This window comes from Epinephelus fuscoguttatus, linkage group LG20 (assembly GCF_011397635.1).
Source record: "Epinephelus fuscoguttatus linkage group LG20, E.fuscoguttatus.final_Chr_v1".
NCBI classification, from domain to species: domain Eukaryota; kingdom Metazoa; phylum Chordata; class Actinopteri; order Perciformes; family Serranidae; genus Epinephelus; species Epinephelus fuscoguttatus.
In genome coordinates this window covers 16,203,827-16,224,153 of record NC_064771.1, presented here as the reverse complement: position 1 = coordinate 16,224,153, position 20,327 = coordinate 16,203,827, and the positions used below count along the sequence as shown (strand labels likewise).

The 20,327-nt window shown below is 40.3% G+C and overlaps 2 protein-coding genes across 4 annotated transcripts; one reads left to right on the top strand and one right to left on the bottom strand.

Moving 5' to 3' along the window:
* Positions 1-764: 764 nt before the first annotated feature.
* dcun1d3 (defective in cullin neddylation 1 domain containing 3) lies at positions 765-8,573 on the bottom strand. Of its 2 annotated transcripts, none has more exons than XM_049562835.1 (5): positions 8,229-8,573; positions 7,026-7,128; positions 5,598-5,639; positions 4,873-5,429; positions 765-1,809 (listed from the first exon to the last, which is right to left on the bottom strand). In XM_049562835.1, exons 4-5 carry the CDS (start codon positions 5,316-5,318, stop codon positions 1,266-1,268), a joined length of 990 nt encoding a protein of 329 aa, XP_049418792.1. In that variant the 5' UTR covers positions 5,319-5,429; positions 5,598-5,639; positions 7,026-7,128; positions 8,229-8,573; the 3' UTR covers positions 765-1,265. The 2 variants fall into 2 exon arrangements, with proteins under 2 accessions (XP_049418792.1, XP_049418790.1); XM_049562833.1 differs by having other exon boundaries at positions 7,046-7,128.
* Positions 8,574-8,606: 33 nt separating this feature from the next.
* Positions 8,607-14,673, top strand: lyrm1 (LYR motif containing 1). Of its 2 annotated transcripts, none has more exons than XM_049562837.1 (6): positions 8,607-8,877; positions 8,980-9,047; positions 10,993-11,172; positions 11,269-11,329; positions 13,706-13,737; positions 13,844-14,673. In XM_049562837.1, the coding sequence occupies exons 3-6, from the start codon at positions 11,014-11,016 to the stop codon at positions 13,955-13,957; spliced, it is 366 nt and encodes a 121-aa protein (XP_049418794.1). In that variant the 5' UTR covers positions 8,607-8,877; positions 8,980-9,047; positions 10,993-11,013; the 3' UTR covers positions 13,958-14,673. The 2 variants fall into 2 exon arrangements, with proteins under 2 accessions (XP_049418794.1, XP_049418793.1); XM_049562836.1 differs by having other exon boundaries at positions 8,616-8,877; positions 8,980-9,088; positions 13,844-14,666.
* The last annotated feature ends 5,654 nt before the right edge of the window (positions 14,674-20,327 follow it).

Below are 20,327 nucleotides of genomic sequence, written 5' to 3'. Positions count from 1 at the left end.
AATGTGGTTGACATCAATCTCTCTGCAAAGCATTGCAAGTATAGCGACTAAGCATGCCATTGGTTCTTGTGCAATCCATTACAACCATCACCAGCAGCACTCAACATTATTTGTGAAGTGCGCACACATTTTTTTTTGATAGCAGTTCAAGGATGTGAAGACTCTTAAAAACCCTGCAGGTAAACAATATAAGCTTTATGAAGCGCCCAGTGTAACGGTCCTGAATGTAACGCAGGTTTAGGCATCGTTGATTGAGAAATGACCAAGACCTTGATGTAGCCGATTTGTTGTGTTACAGACTTCCTAAAATGAGATCAACGAGGCATCTTGAGAAAGAAAGCCAGCATCATTGTGTTGTACACACTTAACTGCTTCTTGAAAATAGGTGGACATCAAAATGATAGGTGGATGCTCGGTGTCAAAAAAGGGAAGCACAGCCAGCTGCTTAAACAAGCTAAGCCGCTCACTGTACTAGTAGCACTCAAAAACACTCAACACAGAACAGAGGGTGGGTATGTTACCATGGAAACCAACTTGGGGGTTTTAAAATGGATATTACAACTTTGTATTATCTTTAAAAAATAAAATGCCCTTGTGACAGAATTGTAATCCGTTACTGTTTGCCGTGTAAATTGCAGGCCCACAGTTGTGAGGGCAACACAAGTGCAACTGATTCATCCTCACAGCACTGCAAGATAAAAGCATACGACCTAACTAGATTAGTCCGATCAAGATGATTTCACTGACCCTTGTTGTAAATCTCATGTTTTGATGATAAGAAATTTTTTGTGGACATGTTGCCAAATTTCCCTTCTTCTTTATTAATAACTATTTCCTTACACAAAACATCAGCAGTGTTACCAGGTCAAAATGAACTGTCTATATGATAATTGTGGGAAAAGGTTATGGCTTTCTGTTGCCTGTTTTTTAAAACCAAGCTTTTACTGATCTAACTCTGCTGGGCTATGGTAGGTAGGTGGGGGTTAAAATGGACCACATGTCCAATTACTAAAAACACACATGGGAGCAGGGAAAAAAAGTAAAACAATAACTTAAATAGAAGTGCTTAAAACATAACAGTTCGTAGAGCCCTTTCGAAAACCAAAAAAATGAGGGTGCAAAGCAGGAATCCCACCCCAACAGAAAAGGAGAGCGAAATGAACAGCTGTAATGATAATACTAATATTCATCCAATGATTCACAGATGTACAGTTCAGATGTAGATCACATCCTTCTCTCCCTTACAAATATTTCTTGATTCCTGGTCAGTGGCCCCCCCACGTCTGTGAGCCGCGGCTTCCCTCTGTTTCAAGTCTATCTGTAGTGGGAGAACACTCTGTCTCAGTACACGTCCCCTCTTCCTCCTTCGCCATCAGTGCCTGTTCCTCCTCTTTTTTCCTGCGCTCCAACTCCCATTCCACAAAGGTGTCAAAGAGGCTGGGCCAGGCCTCGTCCTCGCTGTAGTTGCTCAGGTCGGGCCCGATAGCCTGGGTGAAGTTGAGGAACATGTTCCACGTGTCCCTTGAGATGCCCCGAATACTTGAAGGGTTCTCTGCTAGGAATTCCAGCCAGTGATCGAGGATGGCAGGCGAGTCCTGGGTGAACACCAGGCGCCACAGGGCGATGGCAATTTCGCGCTGCAGTGAGCGCTGGCCTTCCTCAGCATCCAGGCCAAACTGGAAGGTGAAGCGGTAGAGGTCCTTGAAGTTCTCCTCACCTTGGGCGTCCAGCAGCATGGCAGGGAAACGTGAGCAGATACCCTCGAGGCTGTCTGCCTGGATGGCCTTGCAGCCTTCAACAAACTCCTTCCTGGTGACACAAAGAAAACAGGACCAAACATCAGAATGTTAGTGGACCATTCCACTGAGGATGATGAGGCCCAGAAGCAAAAAAACCATACTTTCTAACAAAAAAATCACCAAAGTTAACGTTGCATTCCAGACAGCTTGGAGCTCAAAAATTTCTGACCTCCTACTAGAAAGAGTACAACAGAATGCCACGGTTTTCCTCTTTGTAAACTCAGGGCAAACCTATCTACCCTGACTTCATGAAGAAGCCGTTGTCTGACATCACACAGCAATGGCAGCACCCATGGTAGTGCACAGTGTAAATGGTAAACCGTCAACTAAAAGGCAACATTAAGTATATTTGCTTGTATTTAATCAAAATAATACACTCTCCCATATTGTAAAACATGTAATTTTAAGTCAATATATGCTGCCAATATATAAGAGTTTTGTTGAAGCCTGTTGCGATAAGCACTTTTTGCAGTTTGTGGCATCTTTTTTTGTTGTTGTGACGCAACCACTAAAATCAACTGTCCTTAGTTTAACTACTGTTTTGCTGTGAAGTAAATTCAAAGATCTTAGTCTTAAAATCTGCATAAAAATGGGCAGGCGAAGGGCACTTGGGGACTGGATACAGGGAAACGGAGATCTGTGTGGGTATTTGAGACTCTCACAAAGCAGGAAGCACCAGCTTGTCCAGGAGCTTTGCCCACATGATGGTCAGTTCAAGGCTTATTTTAGGATGAGTTTGAGACAGACTGACAATCTACTGTGAATTGTCTAGCCTCATTACAGTTGGTATGACATTACAAAGGAGTTGAGGTTATAATTTGTTCAGAGAAGCTCGCAGCTTGCCTACAAAGGCATCGACAAAAGTGAGCAAACGCTGTATGCTATCACTTGCTATCATCTCCACCTGAGAAGGCCCGCCTCTCATTTCATCTGACTGGACAATGGAGAAAAACGTCAACAGTGTCAGGCACTTTTCAGCTTGGAGTTTAATTTTTTTTCAACTCGAGGCGTTCAGAGGCTGCTAAGGTATGCTCTGTCTGACAGGGGCCTTACTGACTTACCAAGTATGTAGCTAGATGAGAAAACAGTTAAAGAGTAATGCATTTATGTCACTCATTTTCATTTTAACGGCTATCTTTTTAATTACAGAGATTACTTATTACTACACTTGCAAAAGAAACACCAGTTTGTGCACCTGGAACGCTTGAGGATTAGAAGTTTCAACTGGGAAATTCCGACCTCTGACTTTGACTGGGAAGCAACATAACTAGCAGCTTAAATTACAGAGCTACAATAAAACATTTAGAAGTCATCTAATGCAAACAAAGGGCCACGTGTCTATAACAACACTAAAACAGCAGTGAAGGAGGCCGTCCCCTTTGCAGTTCAAGGAATACATTTAAAAAATGTAACACTGAAAAAACATTATCTCATATCAAGCAGATTTACTTTGTTATCTGAGCCAACAATATAGGCTTTCAAAGTCAAATGTAATATAAACAGCTTCTGTAAGCATCGGTTGACAATGAAACATGTTGGTAACCAGAGTGTTGTGTTGTCCAAAGCCTCTGGATAGAAAAGTGCTGAGTAAGAAAATCAGGGGGGCGGGGGGTGTTGGGGGCAGTGACAAGTGACCCAGCCAGCAGGCAGCCCTATTCATCTCCAACACTAACTGCAGTGGGAGTCCATTTCCTGTGTGCCCCCCTACCTGTTAGTGGGAATCTGTTTGTGTATGTGTGTGCATGCCTGTATCTGGTTGAGCTGCTGAAAACGGAGTGTGAGATGGATGAATGGATGGATGGATGCACAGTGAAAGAGTGAAGACTAGAAAATCAAACAGTGCAGGGAGGGGAAGTCTCCTCTGAGGCTAGAAGTCTAATCATCAGGCATCAAGCTAGTTATTAGCGGTGCACAATAATCTGGTTAGCTGTATCATCTGATAAATGTGCTATCAGTATCAGAAAAAAATACAAAAATGGTTTCTGTTTTTTTTTTTTTTTAGATCCAATCTGTTAAGTAGGGGATTTTTTTAAAATTGGCTTTTTTCTTACTATTTTGGGCATTTTATGTCTTTATTAGATAGCAATTAATGGAGAGATGCAGAAAATAAAGTCTCAATTCAAACCGCAGGCACGGCAGTTCATGCTCAATGCACACCATGGGTGATTTGTCGCTTATTTACAAGTGCTTAAGTGTGCACCATTACTGGCCAGTTCTAAAGTCATCCAAGTTTCTCTGCATTTCTTAAGGTTTTATACATGTACCCATTTTTTTTCCAGTACAGACACCAGCAGCCTGGAATAAAATGCCTTGTCAGAATAGGTGTGAAATTTTCCCTGATTTGCAACTGGACACTGTGCTGGTAATGTGGAGGTAAACCAGTAGCCTGTGTTTAAAACACACTACATTGACTACATCAAAATGAGTAAAGCCAAGATACTTCAGAGATGTGTTAAATAGCGAATAGATTAAAATTAGTGCATACTGTTATGCGGTTATGTGGTCGATGTTTTCCTGTTGTGTTTTGTAGCTGCTGTGCATGTAGTGAATAGGTTAAAATAAATAAAAGCTCAGACACAGATCAGGCTGTGTTGGGGTAACGGAGTTGATAGCATATTACAGTGAAGTGAGAAACCAGTTCTATGAAGCATGTTTCCAAAGAACTGCATGTCTATGGGCACTGTGTGTGTGTGTGTGTGTGTGTGTGTGTATAAAATAACAAGGAGTGGGGAAAAAAGAATTTCCCCCAGGGGATTAATTAAGTTATTCTTCTTAACCACTAGGCACCAGGACACATTGAGGAGTGCCCAATTTAACACCAAAATGAATACATATATAAATAAACATTAAAATATTATTATATGTATATTTATGTATACTTGTAAACAGCATCTTGTTTGCTAAATAAATCAGGGCAGGCACTAGTTAAACAAAGCGTTTTAACCCTCTGGGCTGCATCAAAATGTTCAGTTCTCACCTATAAGTGATTACAGTGTAGTAGTTATGCTAGTTTGTCCTGATAAACAGATACCAGTGACAACAACACGCCCCATTCCCCAAAACTCCACCTTACCTTGTAAACTTGCACATGGTGGCTGCTTGAAACTTCCAGGCAAGAACAAGCACCCGAAACTCTGCTGGGTCCACACACAGGTCATTGCAAAACATCTCCATGCCCTCCTCCAGGATGGCATCTTCCTGTTCATCCTTGTAGCAGCAGAACAGCTCCTCAATGCGCAGCAACGACAGCCCATCTCCATCCAGACTCTCGTCCTTGCGCGGTTCTCCCATCACTGCGGGGATGACGGGTGTCTCCACTGTAACCTCCAAGGCCTTGGTGCCATTCGACAGCTCGCTGGTGGTTTTGCTACACGGGGCGCTGGGCTCGTCTTTGTGGCCCCCACCGCCACCAGCGCTGCCTCCTTTCTTGTGGTGGGACTTGGAGCCGCTCTCCTTGTCTCCACTCTTACTGCCGAGTGAGGACGTTGGATTCTTGCACTTGGTGACACACTGACCCATGTCTTCCTCCCTGGTCCCTCGTCTGTCTTTCCTCCTCACCTTCAGTCCCCGTCCGAACCACCTAGACGCCTCTTCTCTGGTCCTGCGAGACGTCTCAACATACCCTCAGGCCTGAGGCGAAGAACAATTCAAAAATGTTAACTGTCACAGACTGTAGCTCCAGACTGAGTCAGTCTTGCTCACAATCAAAAGGTCAAGTTCCACATTTTTGTGGTTATTTGTAGAAGGAAATTCAAGTACAGGAATTTTTGAACACTGAAGGTCAAGAAGTTACACTACCTGTGCCAAATCTGCCACGATCCACTGCCAGACTTAAAAACCCTAAAAAGTGACGACCAGAGAAAACAGTCCATATGTATACATATAATGTGTGCACAGTGCATGTTACTATTGAAACCTCTTCAAAAGAAACAAGAAAAAAACATCACAGGTAACCACAGAACCCCACTGAGGGAGAATTGGTTTTGTTTTACTCAGAGCCACTACAAAACCTGCCCTCTATTTTCACTTTTTGTCACCAAAGTTTCAGCCATTTGTAGGCAATTAAAATGCCTTAATTTGTGTAACTTATTGGATTTATTGTATTTGATTTCATGATAATCCTATGTATCAATACACATAAATTACATGTTTAACTTTGCTTAGTATCAGGAGTGGCAACAGTATCAGACAATGCCTGTTTCAGAAAGTGAGTTTTACCAGGTTCTACAATAGGCAGTACATAAAGTGTGGCTACCTTACTAATGGCAGCACATGAAAAAAATTCAATCACAGAGATGATGTACTCACTAATTAGAAAATGTGCACCAAGACTGTGGAGCTACTATGGTTGGGAATGAAAAGGGCAAAATATTTCTTTCTCCTCATTATATTTACATGGACTTAAATGAGATTATTCCCAACGTTTGGCAGAAAAAAAAAAATCAAAGTAGAGAGGTTTAAATACACATGTTTATGTTGTCATGTCTACCCCTTTCCCTGGTTTATTAGGCTACAGGCTTTGAAAAGTGCACATATGCATGGAAAAGATAAGGAGAATAATGTCACACTGAAGAGTGACATTGCTGTAGGACCTAATGTATTGCCACAGTAACTAAGGTTGTGATAAAATAACTTCAGGTTAGGGCTGGGCAAAATGGAGAAAAATGAATATCTATTATATATTTTGTAACAAATATCTCACTATCAATATTGCAACAATATTCTAGGGTTGACTATTGGTGCTTTCACATGACATCTTTGATAAATAATCATCAGTCATGTGGATATGATGACTAGGTGGGTAAAGGTAAATAATAGAACAGCTAGAACAGTCTGGTAAGTTCAAAAAATGACAACACTTTACTATAACGCAGCCTTTACAATATGGAAAAAAACACTTATAATATGAAGATATCAAAAACCTAAGACAATGTCAAGTTTCATGTCACAGTATCGATATAATATCAATATAATGCCCAACTCTACTAGAGAATAAAAGCATAATTTGCAGAGCATGCAGGGAGCAAGTAATGATAATGGAAATCTTATTACTGACTCAATTACATGTGAACCGTTTGGAGTACTCAAACTAACGATATGTAGAAGCATTATCTCTTTACTACCCAAGCAATTTTCCCAAAGTGGCCCGATTTCATGTGTACCTCAATGCAATCAATCATTCTGCTGTAAAATCTACACACATCAAACGCAACTTATAAAAGTTACCTGCTCAGTGAATTACTTACAGACAATCCCTCTGATGGCATCAGCCACAGATCAAAGTGCCTCTCTACTCTGCTCCATCATTGTGACCTTGACATCCGCAATGCTGAAAAGACACATTATCTTGTCATCATAAGCAGAAAGTGATAGCTCATCATTCCAAACCTGCAGGACTATTTTTGTCAACATGCTATGAATATGTAATCTGAGCACAACAAAACAGTTTGCCTCACTGCAGGATTATTCAGTTACTGGTTTATAACTACAAAGATGGTTATAAAGCATCGGGACTTAAAATGTAATAATGAGTGTCAACTTAAAAGGGGCACTTTTTGCAAGTGAGAGACCTCTCACAAGGCACAACCAGGCTTTGTCCTAAATCTGTTTGAACTCATTAAGTCTGTTGTAAAATCTATAACTTCTGATACCAACTTTTACTTTGACTGTGTGGTGGTTACTGATCTTGCCGAACCATGATTATTGGTTTAATCATCAATAATGAAAATGTATTCAGCTTAAGAGCAAATCGCCTGCACTGATCATGAACATGGGCATGTCGAGGCATATGTCTCAGTGTCCCATTCAGGCCAACTTCACTTAACTAACATCTGATGGACGTCTGGTGGCCTACTAATGCATTAGAATTTTTAATTATCATCAAGCTAGGTATGCTATGCTAGCCAACCACTTCAGTGTCTAGCCATTAGTTTAACTTAGCTTTATAGATTGTTAGCTCTAAAACTATGAGGGGCAACAAAGTTGAGCTAGTGTACTTGTATTTGCAGCACTACTATCACAGCACAGCCTCGGTTAAAGTTAAATAACTGACCTTAACTAACGTTAGCTAGCATTAACGTTATGTTACCAAGTTATGTTCGCTGGGAAGTGGCGAGCACAAACAGGATCAAGTGAGCTTAACAGCGCAGGAACAACACTCAAAAATATCATGTTAACTGTGTTTTGACAGCCACTTACACCTAGTAGATTCGTGTATTCATTAATTTAGATGGTACTTGTTGTGAAGCAGTTATCAACTGACGAGACATCACCGCCACCGGGCCATTTACATCAAAACTGCCTGGCCCTGACGACGTCGCCATAGCTAGCTAGCATCAGCTCGGTGAACATAAGTTAGCCATCGGCTAAGCTAGGTCTCTCGATTAGGACACCAAGACATACCACAATTGAAACCGTAAATAAACTTACCTTTCTGGGAAACACTGTCGTGTGGAATTGGGTGTTCATTTCTCCAGGAAAGCCAGTACAAATTAAGTAGTTAGTAAGTTGGCCAAGGTAGCGTATACGACCAGAAAGGAACTGAGGCAAACTCGTCGCGTTAAAGTCAGATTGCTAGCTTACTAGCAGGCAGCTGACAAAAAAAACTTCCACATCAAAATCGAATTCAACTCCGCTTTTCGAGATGAATAAGTAACAAGCTATTGACCGGGATGTGCTTTTGAATCCATCTGAATTATGTTCGCTCTTTGGAGTGAGTTAAAGCACCATCTCTGACTAAAGCAGCAAATTTCTTTGTGCCTTCCCCCTTTTACTCATTGAGTGTAGCTACATTGTCACTTCCTCCCTGCCTACAAGCAGCCAACAGCTGATCCTCATCACCGACGGCAACGATAAGACACATCTTTTAATTTTAACACAGTCATGCGCCTGGGGATATTTCATTCCACCCAGATGGATAATTTACAACAAAATTAATTACTGGGGCACGTGTTTTGTTGATGACATATTAAAGAGAGCCTTGACAGAATATTATCGAGCGCTGGAAAATATGTCAAAACCTCTTTGTAACTCATCTGAAATGGCCCAAACTAGGTCTACAGACACGGAATTGAAGAGGGTATGCTACTACTTTAAAATGGTAAAACATCCCAAACTTTATGTGAGGTGAAAAGTAGAGGCACTCGTTTATTTTTATGGCTTTTCATTTTTTTCTTTACAGCCTTCCCATTGAGGAACCAGCTCTCGGCTACGTCATCACCCTGCGACAAATGTGTTTCTGCTGTCCTAGTAAGCTACTGTGGAGCTAGTGTCTTCTCCAGACTCAGCCGGTAGGTCAAGGCTTGTAATATTAAATGAACTGTAAAACATAACGAACGATAACACTAATGTAAGTCAGTGAGAGCAGCACTAGTGTCTCTTTTACTTTAATCTCCCGTCTTTGACAGCAGACGTCTGATAAGCGTTGTGAATAGGATGCTCAAGGATAGCTAGCCTCATGTTGACAGGTGATGGCAGAGTATTGCATCATGTTTTCTGTTTGGTAAACAGGTATTAATGCAAATGTGCTAATGGTATTACGCTTAACATTTGGTTTAATCCCAACACATGTTAAAACAGAAATACGTAACAGTAAGTCATGTAACGAGCTGTGTTTGGAAAACAGCTCTGTGGTGGTTTTAGTGACATCTAGTGTTTATTAATGGGAACAGTCTGGGCTGGATGAGAAACCCACCAAAGTGAGGGACTGTCCCGGGACCCCAGACTTTTAAACATGGACGGATTATAATCAATAGGCTCCAGGGTACAGATATGCAAAAAGCCCCACCACCCATACAGGGACAAGAAAGACTTTGTGATAGCTTTGGGTCCTTATTGTGCATTTTGTGTCTTTCTTGGTCATTTTGTGTCTCTTAGTAGTCATTTTAGATAGATAGATAGATAGATAGATAGATAGATAGATAGATAGATAGATAGATCCTTTATTATCATTGTATGTTATACAACTAAACTTTGTTAGAGCAATACAGTTAGCAGCATATAAATGTTTACACATGCACCAACACACACTCATTTATTCACCAACACACACTCCCTCATCGCATCATTCTCACAATCACATACACACATTCATATCTATATTTTTAAAGTATATGATAAATAGTAAGAGCAATAAAAAAACAGTAAAAACAACAGTTATTATGTTATTATGTGATTGTGCGTGCCACCATCTTGAAATCTTGTGTCTCCTTATGGTTGTTTTGCCCCTTTTTGTAGTCATTTTTGTATTTTTTTGTGGTTCCTTTGCATCTCCGTGTCCTTGGGGTCATTTTGAGTCACCTCCTGGTTGGTACTTGTTAATTTGAGTAACATTTTGTAGGTGAAGGCCAAGGGGGACCCTGACACATTAGGCCCCTGGGTCCGTGCCTGATAGGCTCGTTCAGTGATGCATCCATTAGGGCTGACCTAAATGCTACGAAGCTTAGATCATTGCTATGGTAATCAAGTCCAAATCAGTATTCGAACCCCCAAAAAGTTGAGTGTTAGATTTGCCAAAGGAAACTGGCATATCACAAGCTTGGCAAATCACATGAAAACTATATAAAAGTATATAAAAGTATCAGCCTAGCCGTCTTGCAAAGTGTTCTTTTTTTCTTGCTATTAAGTCTAAAGTTACTGCAACCTGCATGTTAACAGTAGCTAATTGCCACATGCATTGACTGAAAACTAATGTTGCTAAAAATCTGATTTATATCCTCATCTCTAAAGTTTCAAAGCCCAAAACTGCTGCCCAGGACAGCCCTAACATCCATGCCTCAGTTCTTGCAGTATCTATTCTTGTGGCTCTTTATTTAAGACAGTTGTAATTTTTTTGTTGTTGAAGGCATTTTTCCCACAGGACGCATTTACATTCAAATAGTTTTTTTAAACTCAAATTATCAGAAACTTACAGAGACAGTGAAAATGCCGGTGACTCTGGTAGTATTCCAGCTTAGCACTGGTTTGTTTCTTGGTGTCTGGGCAAATAATGTTGCAGCTACATTTAGTCTGCTGTGTGTACAACATAGAGGCATCAGGAAACAAATACAATGTACAGAAAGCAGGAGGTGGAAGATTGAGAGGGGGTCAACTGAAAATGTTTGCCTCAGAGCTACCTAACAAACTCATTATTTTGCTTTATTTACAGAGAAAGCAGTAACAGGATATGTAATGCCATTACTTCTTAACTTTTCAGATAACTGCTGTTTGAGCCCTGATGACGACCTCGACTCGCAGGACGGTGTTGTCACTCTACATGCGGGTGTTCCGCATTGCCCGAAGCTGGCAAGCACAGAGTGGAGTTGCAAGTGACACAGAGGCGGAGAGAAAGTACATACTTCAGGAGGCCTGCACTCTGTTCAGACAGAACCAGCAGGTGTGAACAACAGTATGCTGCTCACAGAAATGAAAAAAGCCGTAGTTAGATGGCATTTTGTATGACTAATCTTTCCTTCTGTGTGCTTCTCCACAGCTCACAGATCAAGAATCAATAAAGAAATGTATAGAAGAATGTGAAGCAAGGATAGAAATAGGTGAGAGTGGAGAGATGCTACACATTTCCTTACATAAGTTTCAACTGAATGTTATCCTACTCAGGTCAGGACCACAGAAACAGACATACTACTCTGTGCTTTCATGTTTTCTGTCAAGTGCTGATTTTATAAACCACTTAAACACTCCACTTATAATATTTTGATGTCAGTCTTATACAGTGCCCTCCAAAAGTATTGGAACAGTGAGTCCAATTCGTTTACTTTTGTTGTAGACTGAAAACATTTGGGTTTGACATCAAAAGATGAATATGAGACAAGAGATCAACTTTTTAGCTTTTATTTCCAGGTATTTACATCTGGATCTGATACACAACTTAGAAGATAGCATTATTTGTAATGGAACACAAAATTTTTAGGTGAGCAAAAGTATTGGAACATATAAACTTAAAATAGATTAAAGTGAATGAGACTTAATATTTAGTTGCAAATCCTTTGCTTTCAATAACTGCATCAAGCCTGTGACCCACTGACATCACCAAACTTTTGCATTCTTCTTTTATGATGCTTTTCCAGGCTTTCACCGCAGCCTCTTTCAGTTGTTATTTGTTTTGGGGGGTTACTCCCTTCAGTCTCCTCTTCAGCAGGTAAAATGCATGCTCTATTGGGTTTAAGTCTGGAGACTGACTTGGCCAGTCTAAAACCTTCCACTTCTTGCCCCTGATGAACTCCTTTGTTGTTTTGGCAGTGTGTTTTGGGTCATTATCTTGCTGCATGATGAAGGATCTCCCAATCAGTTTGGTTGCATCTTTCTTTAAATTAGCAGACAACATGTTTCTGTAGACTTCTGAGTTCATTTTGCTGCTGCCATCATGTGTTACATCATCAATGAAGATGAAAGAGCCCGTCCCAGAAGAAGCCATGCAAGCCCAAGCCGTGACATTACCTCCACCGTGTTTCACAGATGAGCTTGTATGTTTGGGATCATGAGCAGATCCTTTTTTTCTCCAAACTTTCGCCTTTCCGTCACTTTGGAAAAAGTTAATCTTTGTCTCATCAGTCCACAAAACTTTTTCCCAGAATTTTTGAGGCTCATCTCTGTACCTTTTGGCAAATTCCAGCCTGGCCTTCCTATTCTTCTTGCTAATGAGTGGTTTGCATCTTCTGGTGTAGCCTCTGTACTTTTGTTCATGAAGTCTTCTGCGAACAGTAGATTGTGATACCTTCACTCCTGCCCTCTGGAGGTTGTTGCTGATGTCACTAACAGTTGTTTTAGGGTCTTTCTTTACAGCTCTCACAATGTTTCTGTCATCAACTGCTGATGTTTTCCTTGGTCTACCTGTTCGACGTCTGTTGCTTAGTACACCAGTGGTTTCTTTCTTCTTCAGGACATTTCAAATGGTTGTACTGGCTATAGCCAATGTTTGTGCAATGGCTCTGATTGTTTGTCCATCTTCTCTCAGATTCACAATTGCTTCTTTTTCACCCATAGACAGCTCTCTGGTTTTCATGTTGGTTCCACCTCTAAATGCAGTCTGCACAGGCAAAATCTATCGTACCCAATCTGAAACTGAGCTCAGACATTCAGTGCTATTTATTGTTTGAATAATCAATGTAATTGGGAGACACCTGGGCAACAAAACACACCTGTCAGTGACATGTTCCAATACTTATGCTCTCATGAAAAGTGGGTGGGTTCAAACAAAAGGTGCTATCTTCTAAGTTGTGTATCAGATCCAGATGTAAATACCTGGAAATAAAAGCTGAAATGTTGATCTCTTAATCTGATCTCCCAAATATTTTCAGTCTACAACAAAAATAAAGGAATTGGCCTCACTGTTCCAATACTTTTGGAGGGCACTGTATTTGCTTACCATTTATAGTGGGTAATATGCAGCTAATATAACACACCTAGATGAAGTATTTGTCACGGAGTGACTGTGTAAGTTCAGCTGAAGGTCTTAAGTGTTTCAGCATGAGTAAGCAAGGGAGTAAACATTGTTCTGAATGTCTGACAACCAACAGCATGAGCATGGTTTATATCATCTTCAGATAAGTGATACAGAAACCGGCTGTAATGACTGACACGAATAACAAACAAATATAATGCTCATGCTGTTTAATGATTTGTTTTTAGTTTTGATATACAATACAAAAGATAAGTTCAGTTGTGGGAAAAGAGGCAAGATTAATATTATGTTCAGCCCTCCCTCTTTTAGATTACAGGTGCTATGATTTAACAAACGTTTACATCCTGCCTTTGTAATCAGATAAAAGTGATGAACTTATGAATTAAATCATCCAGAAATCATTAATATACTGAGGGAATAAGCTGCTCTCTGCAGGAAAAAGCAGGACTGCAGGATAGGAAGCTTTCTGGCTTTGAAAGAGTGACTGTCACTATCATTTTTTTTACAGGTCTACATTACAAGAACCCATATCCACGGGCTGTAAGTAACAACAGTTTATTAGACAAATGAGATCATTTTCCCATCTGTGTGAGTCATTGAGTTGTTGAGAAATGTTAGTTATTTTGTTCCCTCGCTGTTCCCGTAGACGTACCTACCACCAATGGGACTGGCAACTCAGAAAGGCAGGAAGCTGCGAGCACAGCAGCGACTGAGGAAGCAGGCCAAGCCAATATACTTAGAGTCACATGATGAGACCTGATGCTCGATGTCCCTGCTCCTCGCCAGGAGTTCAAGTTACCATGGGCAGGAAACTAGAGTGCAGTCACAAGCTGATCTCATGGGCAGAGTTTTTGCGAGCACCCAGTAATGCAAGAACACCCATCATTCAGGAAGAAGCCACTTTTTTTGTTGTTGTTTTTTTACTGTAAACTCCACGGTTCAGTATTCTATAGTTCACATTCTTTTCACGTTTTCAGCAATTATTTTCTCACGTGTAATGTATTTAGAGACAAATCTCTGATTTTACTTTCCCTGGACTTTAAGCATGAGTCAGCTTCTGTTCAGCTTGGGAAGGCTGTCAACTTTGGGTGACCTGTAATATAAGAGAATGTTGTATATTTTGTTTATTTTTCTCTGTAAAAAGTATTGTAATAAATACTTGACATGTGTTTACAACTGCTAAATAACAAAGTTGTATTAAAGTCTTCTATTCTAAAAATACATTTGTGAATAGACATGAAGTATCCAAGTAAGATCTTTGGGACACACATTTAACAGGCCCTGTTTCTTAGCTTTTCCATAATGGTAAAAAAATAAATACGAAACAAACTCCAGGAATCTTGGCAACAGCAGAGAGGAAGTTGGTCATTTCTGACTCATGTAAAATTGTGAGCCATTGTAGTGTGAGCAGATGATGTGTTTCCCATGAAGTTCTGAAAAACTAAAGAGGAAGGACAGGGTGAGGTAGACACAAGGCAGGGCCCTTTACTACAGCATGTTTTCGTCACCACAGACATTTAAGCAATCACAGTGATGATGCCTTACAGTAGAATTTGCAAAGACCTTTCAAGGAAAGCATCAAAACAGGAAGGGGGGGGGGGGGGTAAAAAAATGTGTGAACTTAGCGATAAGAGGAGACTTAAAAGACGAAGGGTAGAAACAAAGTAAGTCTGTAATACATGTTATTATTTACAGTATAATATACTACAAGATTTCTAATCTTCTATTTACCCATTTGTTTTAAAAGAAAAAATGCTTCAGACTGAATCTAAATTCCTTTTTTAAAATCAGCTATATGTGGTCTTGTAAAAGAGATTAAACCACTAATGTTTTCTGTAAGTTTTTATAAAGAGAAGATGCCCCTCTCATTAGGCTCTGGGGAGCGTGCAGTGGGAGAGGTAAAACAGTTAAATGTTTTTCATTTAGAGTGAATGATATGACTGGTGAAAAGTTCACTGGTGATTAGACCATATCTTGATGTGTATATTTAGGGTGTAGAGATGCTATGTTTAATTGAAGAATATTTCCCCCAAAGGAGTCTAGATAATGGTGGTGGAAGTTGGCTGAAGATGAGGATGATGGGATGCAGAGCAGGATTAGGCACTGAATGTGATGAGGACTGGAGGAAAATGGGGTGGAGGAGGGTTGCTGTTTTTGCTTCTTTTGCAGATTGAAAATGTAAATGAATATAAAGTATCAGCAAAGACTTTGTAAGTCACTAATTTATGGGTGCTATTAAGAATACCAGATTATTTTTTTCTTAAACTCAGTCTAACACAGTGGTTCTCAGATGATGTGCTGCGATGCCAATCCAGGTGTGCCATGAGATTTTGTGATAACCACACATTATTATTGCAATATTTGACTGGGCCTATACAAAAAGTTATGAATGAATTTTTAATTGACTGTATCAGTATGTTGTGTGCGCCCATTTCCTAATAAAGAGGCAAACTCTAGCTAAAAAATGTAATTTCGTTTAACTTAATTTAGAAAACCTTCACAGGAAACCTATTTGTCACCATACAATTATGGGAATTATATGTGTGTGACACATCCACATCCACACAAAGCCCTGATTGGCAGCCAGTGTGAGGGATGATAACATTTAAAAGGAGAAGGCCGTGAGTTGGACAATGGATAGTTTTATTGTACGGAGCAAATTACAACAAAGAACCATTGAAGACGGGTATCATGAAAGCTACCTGTCTTATTTGTTATTATTTTTATTGTCTTATGTCGTTATAAGAGTGATGACACATGTTATAGAAGCTTTTGTGCACAGATTTTGGCTTGCCCTTTGGTGTGTCTTGAACACAAAAAGTTTGAAAACCGCTAGTTTAACAGACCCACTCAACAGACCCTTTAATGTGCATAATTTTATTTCAAGGATATTTTAATTTGAAGGTGTTTTCAGTTAGTTTGGATGATTTTTTAAAGAACCATAGCAGTCTTTGTTAATTAAGTCTAAAAAATGTGCAACAATCATTTATTGCAAACACTCCTATTTGCATCAACAGACTGAGAATGCCATTTACTGTTAAACATTTCTGTATCTGTTTAAGTGTATGGAATATCTGGTTTGCTTTTATATTTTCTTTGTCTTTCTCAGTTTCTCCATAATCAGAGTAGAAAGAAGCTTCTCATGTACCTGTTGATTCATTCAGATGTTGATAGTGATGGTGACCTGCAGATGGGGTCGATGATTCATCAGTCTCACTCGTGTTAGAATACAACGAATACTGAGGTCTGTATTTGCCAGTACAGACCACTGACCATTCACTCCCTGTGAATCCCCTGGCCATATACCGCTGTCTCATCTAGTGTCCAACAATAAATAGTATTTTGTGAGTCCTGTGCTTTGTGTGTGGTCTTGTATTATACAAGGCACTTGTATTACAAACAAGGACGTACTTGCCCATATGTACAGTATCTTTTTGCACTGCATGTACAATGAATGTTAGTCAAACAGCTCCAAAAGATACTAAATTAAAATTAATATTCCAAGAAAACCAATTAACTTTGCTGAAAAGTCAGTAAGGAAATGAAAAATGATTACATAGAAAGCTAAAATATAGTTTGTTCTTTCATTTAATTTGTTCCCCAAATTAAACATTTGAAACAGAGCACCAATAATTAAAAGTTAGTTTTCTTTTACAGTGCGGTAACTTGATTATTAGATTAAACCAGCTTTCATGAATGACAGGCCTCCGCTTCAGTAATGTGGTTTATATGAGTGAGTTAGCCACAGCCCAAATGTACTTGAAAAGCCCTCTGCAGCTGATGTATTCTGTGGGGACTAAAGTATATATTGTGTTCTGCTCCACTTTCCAGCGGCGAGTGGAAAATCAAAAATGTGGATCAGCAAACACGACTTCTGATAATCTCAGCGGGGCACACATTTACAGTTCAGTATTGTTCTCTGATACAGTGCTGCACTGTGTATCTCTGACCTGAAACACCCCGCAGCTCACAATGGAGACTTTATCAGATCATTTTAATTTCACACTCTGAACTCAGTCACCTTGATAAGTACACTGTCCTCTCTTCTAGGACGTCTTGAGGTCGTTTTCTTTGTCCTCCAGCACCACGCTGGCCTGCATGCAGCCACATAATGGAGCCCAGTGGATGCAGAGAGCATGTGTAACTGAGTGACGTCAGCACAGTGGCTGACACACCAGACTCCAGCCTCAGGCGTCGGAGCTGTGGTGTCTTCAGAAGTGAAAAGTGTCCTGGTAGAATTAAATGGTCTCTGTTTAAACATGGAACTAACACGTCCTACATAGACGGCAGTGTGTCCTCCACATTGCTGGGGACAGAGAGAGCAGTGATATGTCTCGGTCACAGATCCTACACAGCACTACAGGACCTAAGGTTTGTAAAGGAATACTAAAGGGAGACTGTCTGTAAAGTAATCTCCTGAATGACAAGGGGTCAGGAGAGGAGACACAAAGAAGACGAGCCTGCAGCAGCATTGGAATTAGTGAAGCTAGGTTGTCTACAAAAAGTAGACCAGTATGAAGACAGACTGATGTGAGTAGTTCTGGACAGGACATCAACTCTGGTTACCGCCTGACTCAGGGCTGACTGCACGTCTGACTGAATAAACTTCTTCATGGGTAGCTCTGATGAACACAAGCATCTCCATCCATCTACCCATTTTCTGTAACTGCTTATCCTCTCAAGGGTCACAGGGAGCTGGAGCCAATCCCAGCTGACATTGGGCAAAAGGTGGGGTACACCCTGGACAGGTCGCCAGACTATCACAGGGCTGACTCATAGAGACAGACAACCATTCACACTCACATTTACAATAACGGGCAATTTAATGTCATCAGTTGACCTGCATGTCTTTGGACTGTGGGAGGAAGCCAGAGTACCCAGAGAAAACCCACGCTGACACAGGGAGAACATTGCAAACTTAACACAGAAAGGCCCAAGCCAGCCAGAGGGTTCAAATCCAGAACCCTCTTGCTGTGAGGCAACAGTGCTAACCACTGCATCACCGATCCACCAAGATATAAGCATCTGAACTGAGTAAATTTATTTCTTTTTTCATGTTGAATTGGCCAAAAGTAATAAACAATAAATGACAACGATAATCAATAAATAATGTTTTAAAACTCAGGACAGGAAGCAATGATAGAAATCTCCCCTTAACAAACAAGTGTGCTATCTATGAGAGTGAGCAAACATTGATTTAAAGCAGTTTAGAAAATGTTTCTGTGACAGATTTAACTTCGCAAAAGGTACTCTAGCTCATACTTTCTGGTGTTGTCCCGAGATTGTTCCTTTTTGGCAGGATATCTTCTCTTGGCATGGTAATATTTACGATATTCAGATTGAACTTGACACGTTCATTGCCCTGTTTGGTTGTTCTGAAGCTTCTCATGCTCTGCCGCATACTGTAAAGAAGTCCCGGAAGGTTGGCATGTTAGTGGCAAAGAGGATCATTGTTCAGGAACTGAAGGCTACCTGTGCTCCCTGTTTCTCCAGATGGCTTAGGGAACTAGTCTCAGGGATTCACCTTGAGAGACTTTGATATGACAAGATTCTTTGAGAGTGTTGGGGGCCCAATAGTTAGGCACCTTAATGTACCATCTATTAGCTGAAGTCCCTACAGAGAATCACCATGTCCTGTTACCCTTATAGGCTAAATGTTGTATTTAACTTAGTTAGGTCTTTTTGTGTGTGTGTGGGTCGAGTATGTATCTGTTTGTACATGTAATGTTTTTGAGATGGAAATGAAATGTAAAATGAAATAAAAAGTGTTGAAACCAATCACTACACTCTTTGGCCACCAGGGGTCACACCATACCTAGTACTGAGGCCATATGCGGTTCAGTGGGTTCACCCCTCATGACTGAATTTAACCAGTGTGAGTGGACCACAGGCCTTGCTGTGCATTTCAGACACCTGCAATAAAGTCTCTCAGGTGATGGTAAATATGGCACAAACCTGATAACAGTCTTACTAATCAGGAGTAAAAACAATCGATTAATGAAATAAACGTTTAACACAAACAGAGCTACTAATATTATTCATCTCCAGTCATCCACGTCCTCTGTTTGCTTCTCTGAGGACTTTCATTCATTACCACTTCAGACTCAAATAATTGTCTGATGCACAGTAAATACACTGTGTTGAAGTGTGGGCTTGTTTCTGGTCTCTCTGCTCTCTTTCAGGAGACTACATAACCTCAGTGATAAATGACTGTCCTCACTATAATTGACCACTGATGGGAGAGCAGCTGCAGCAGACTGTTTTAACATTAATGCTGAGTAGTGACTCACTCCATGCATTCATATATAGCGTTCTGTTGATCAATGACTGTTCTTTTTTCAGTCATTCTTGCTGGGATGTTTCATTCATTTGAACAATGTGGTGCTATTACATATGCCTGAAAAGATTACAGTGCATATGTTACGTCTCTCTGCTGTACCTAAGCACTGTTCAGCCTCACAGAATTGCTCGTGTCAAATAACATCTACTTGTATGGACTGGCCGTAGATTTGCTAATACCTATAATACCATTGTTACAAGACTTTTTCTCGCACCTTATTTTTGTTCTCTATAAAACAAGTGTCAACTACAAGCAGAAATCTGTTACTTTCCACACACTGTCACTTACTTCTGTGGAAAGAGGTGTAAAGATGATTTAACTCCAGCAAAGATGGCGAGTGGTTGCTAAACATTGTGGAAGCCTGCTGTTTATTTGAATGAGAAATGTGTCAGCTTGTGATCTGTGATCTTGCTGCTTATGCTATTGATTTTGATACATGAAAACACTTTGATAACAGAGCGCTGACTCTGTTCTGAACAGACTTAATTAGCAACACAGCCGCACAGTGTGAAGAGCGTCTGTGATCATGGTAAATGTTGCCGGTTTGTTATAATGCTACACAATACAGGTGGATGAATTAAACAGTAGGTGTAGTGTTAAAGTGATTCTTAATTCTCGAAATGTAAAAGTGTGTAGCCTATACACTAAATAAAAACATATTTTAACATTTCCTCGACTTAAATCTACTTTGTCAGTCTACGGCCTGGTGCCTTTTCTTCTTAATTTTGCCAGACCTCAATAGCAGTGGCTGCTAAGCTAAGCGGCTCTTTTGATAGTAAAGGTTGCAGAC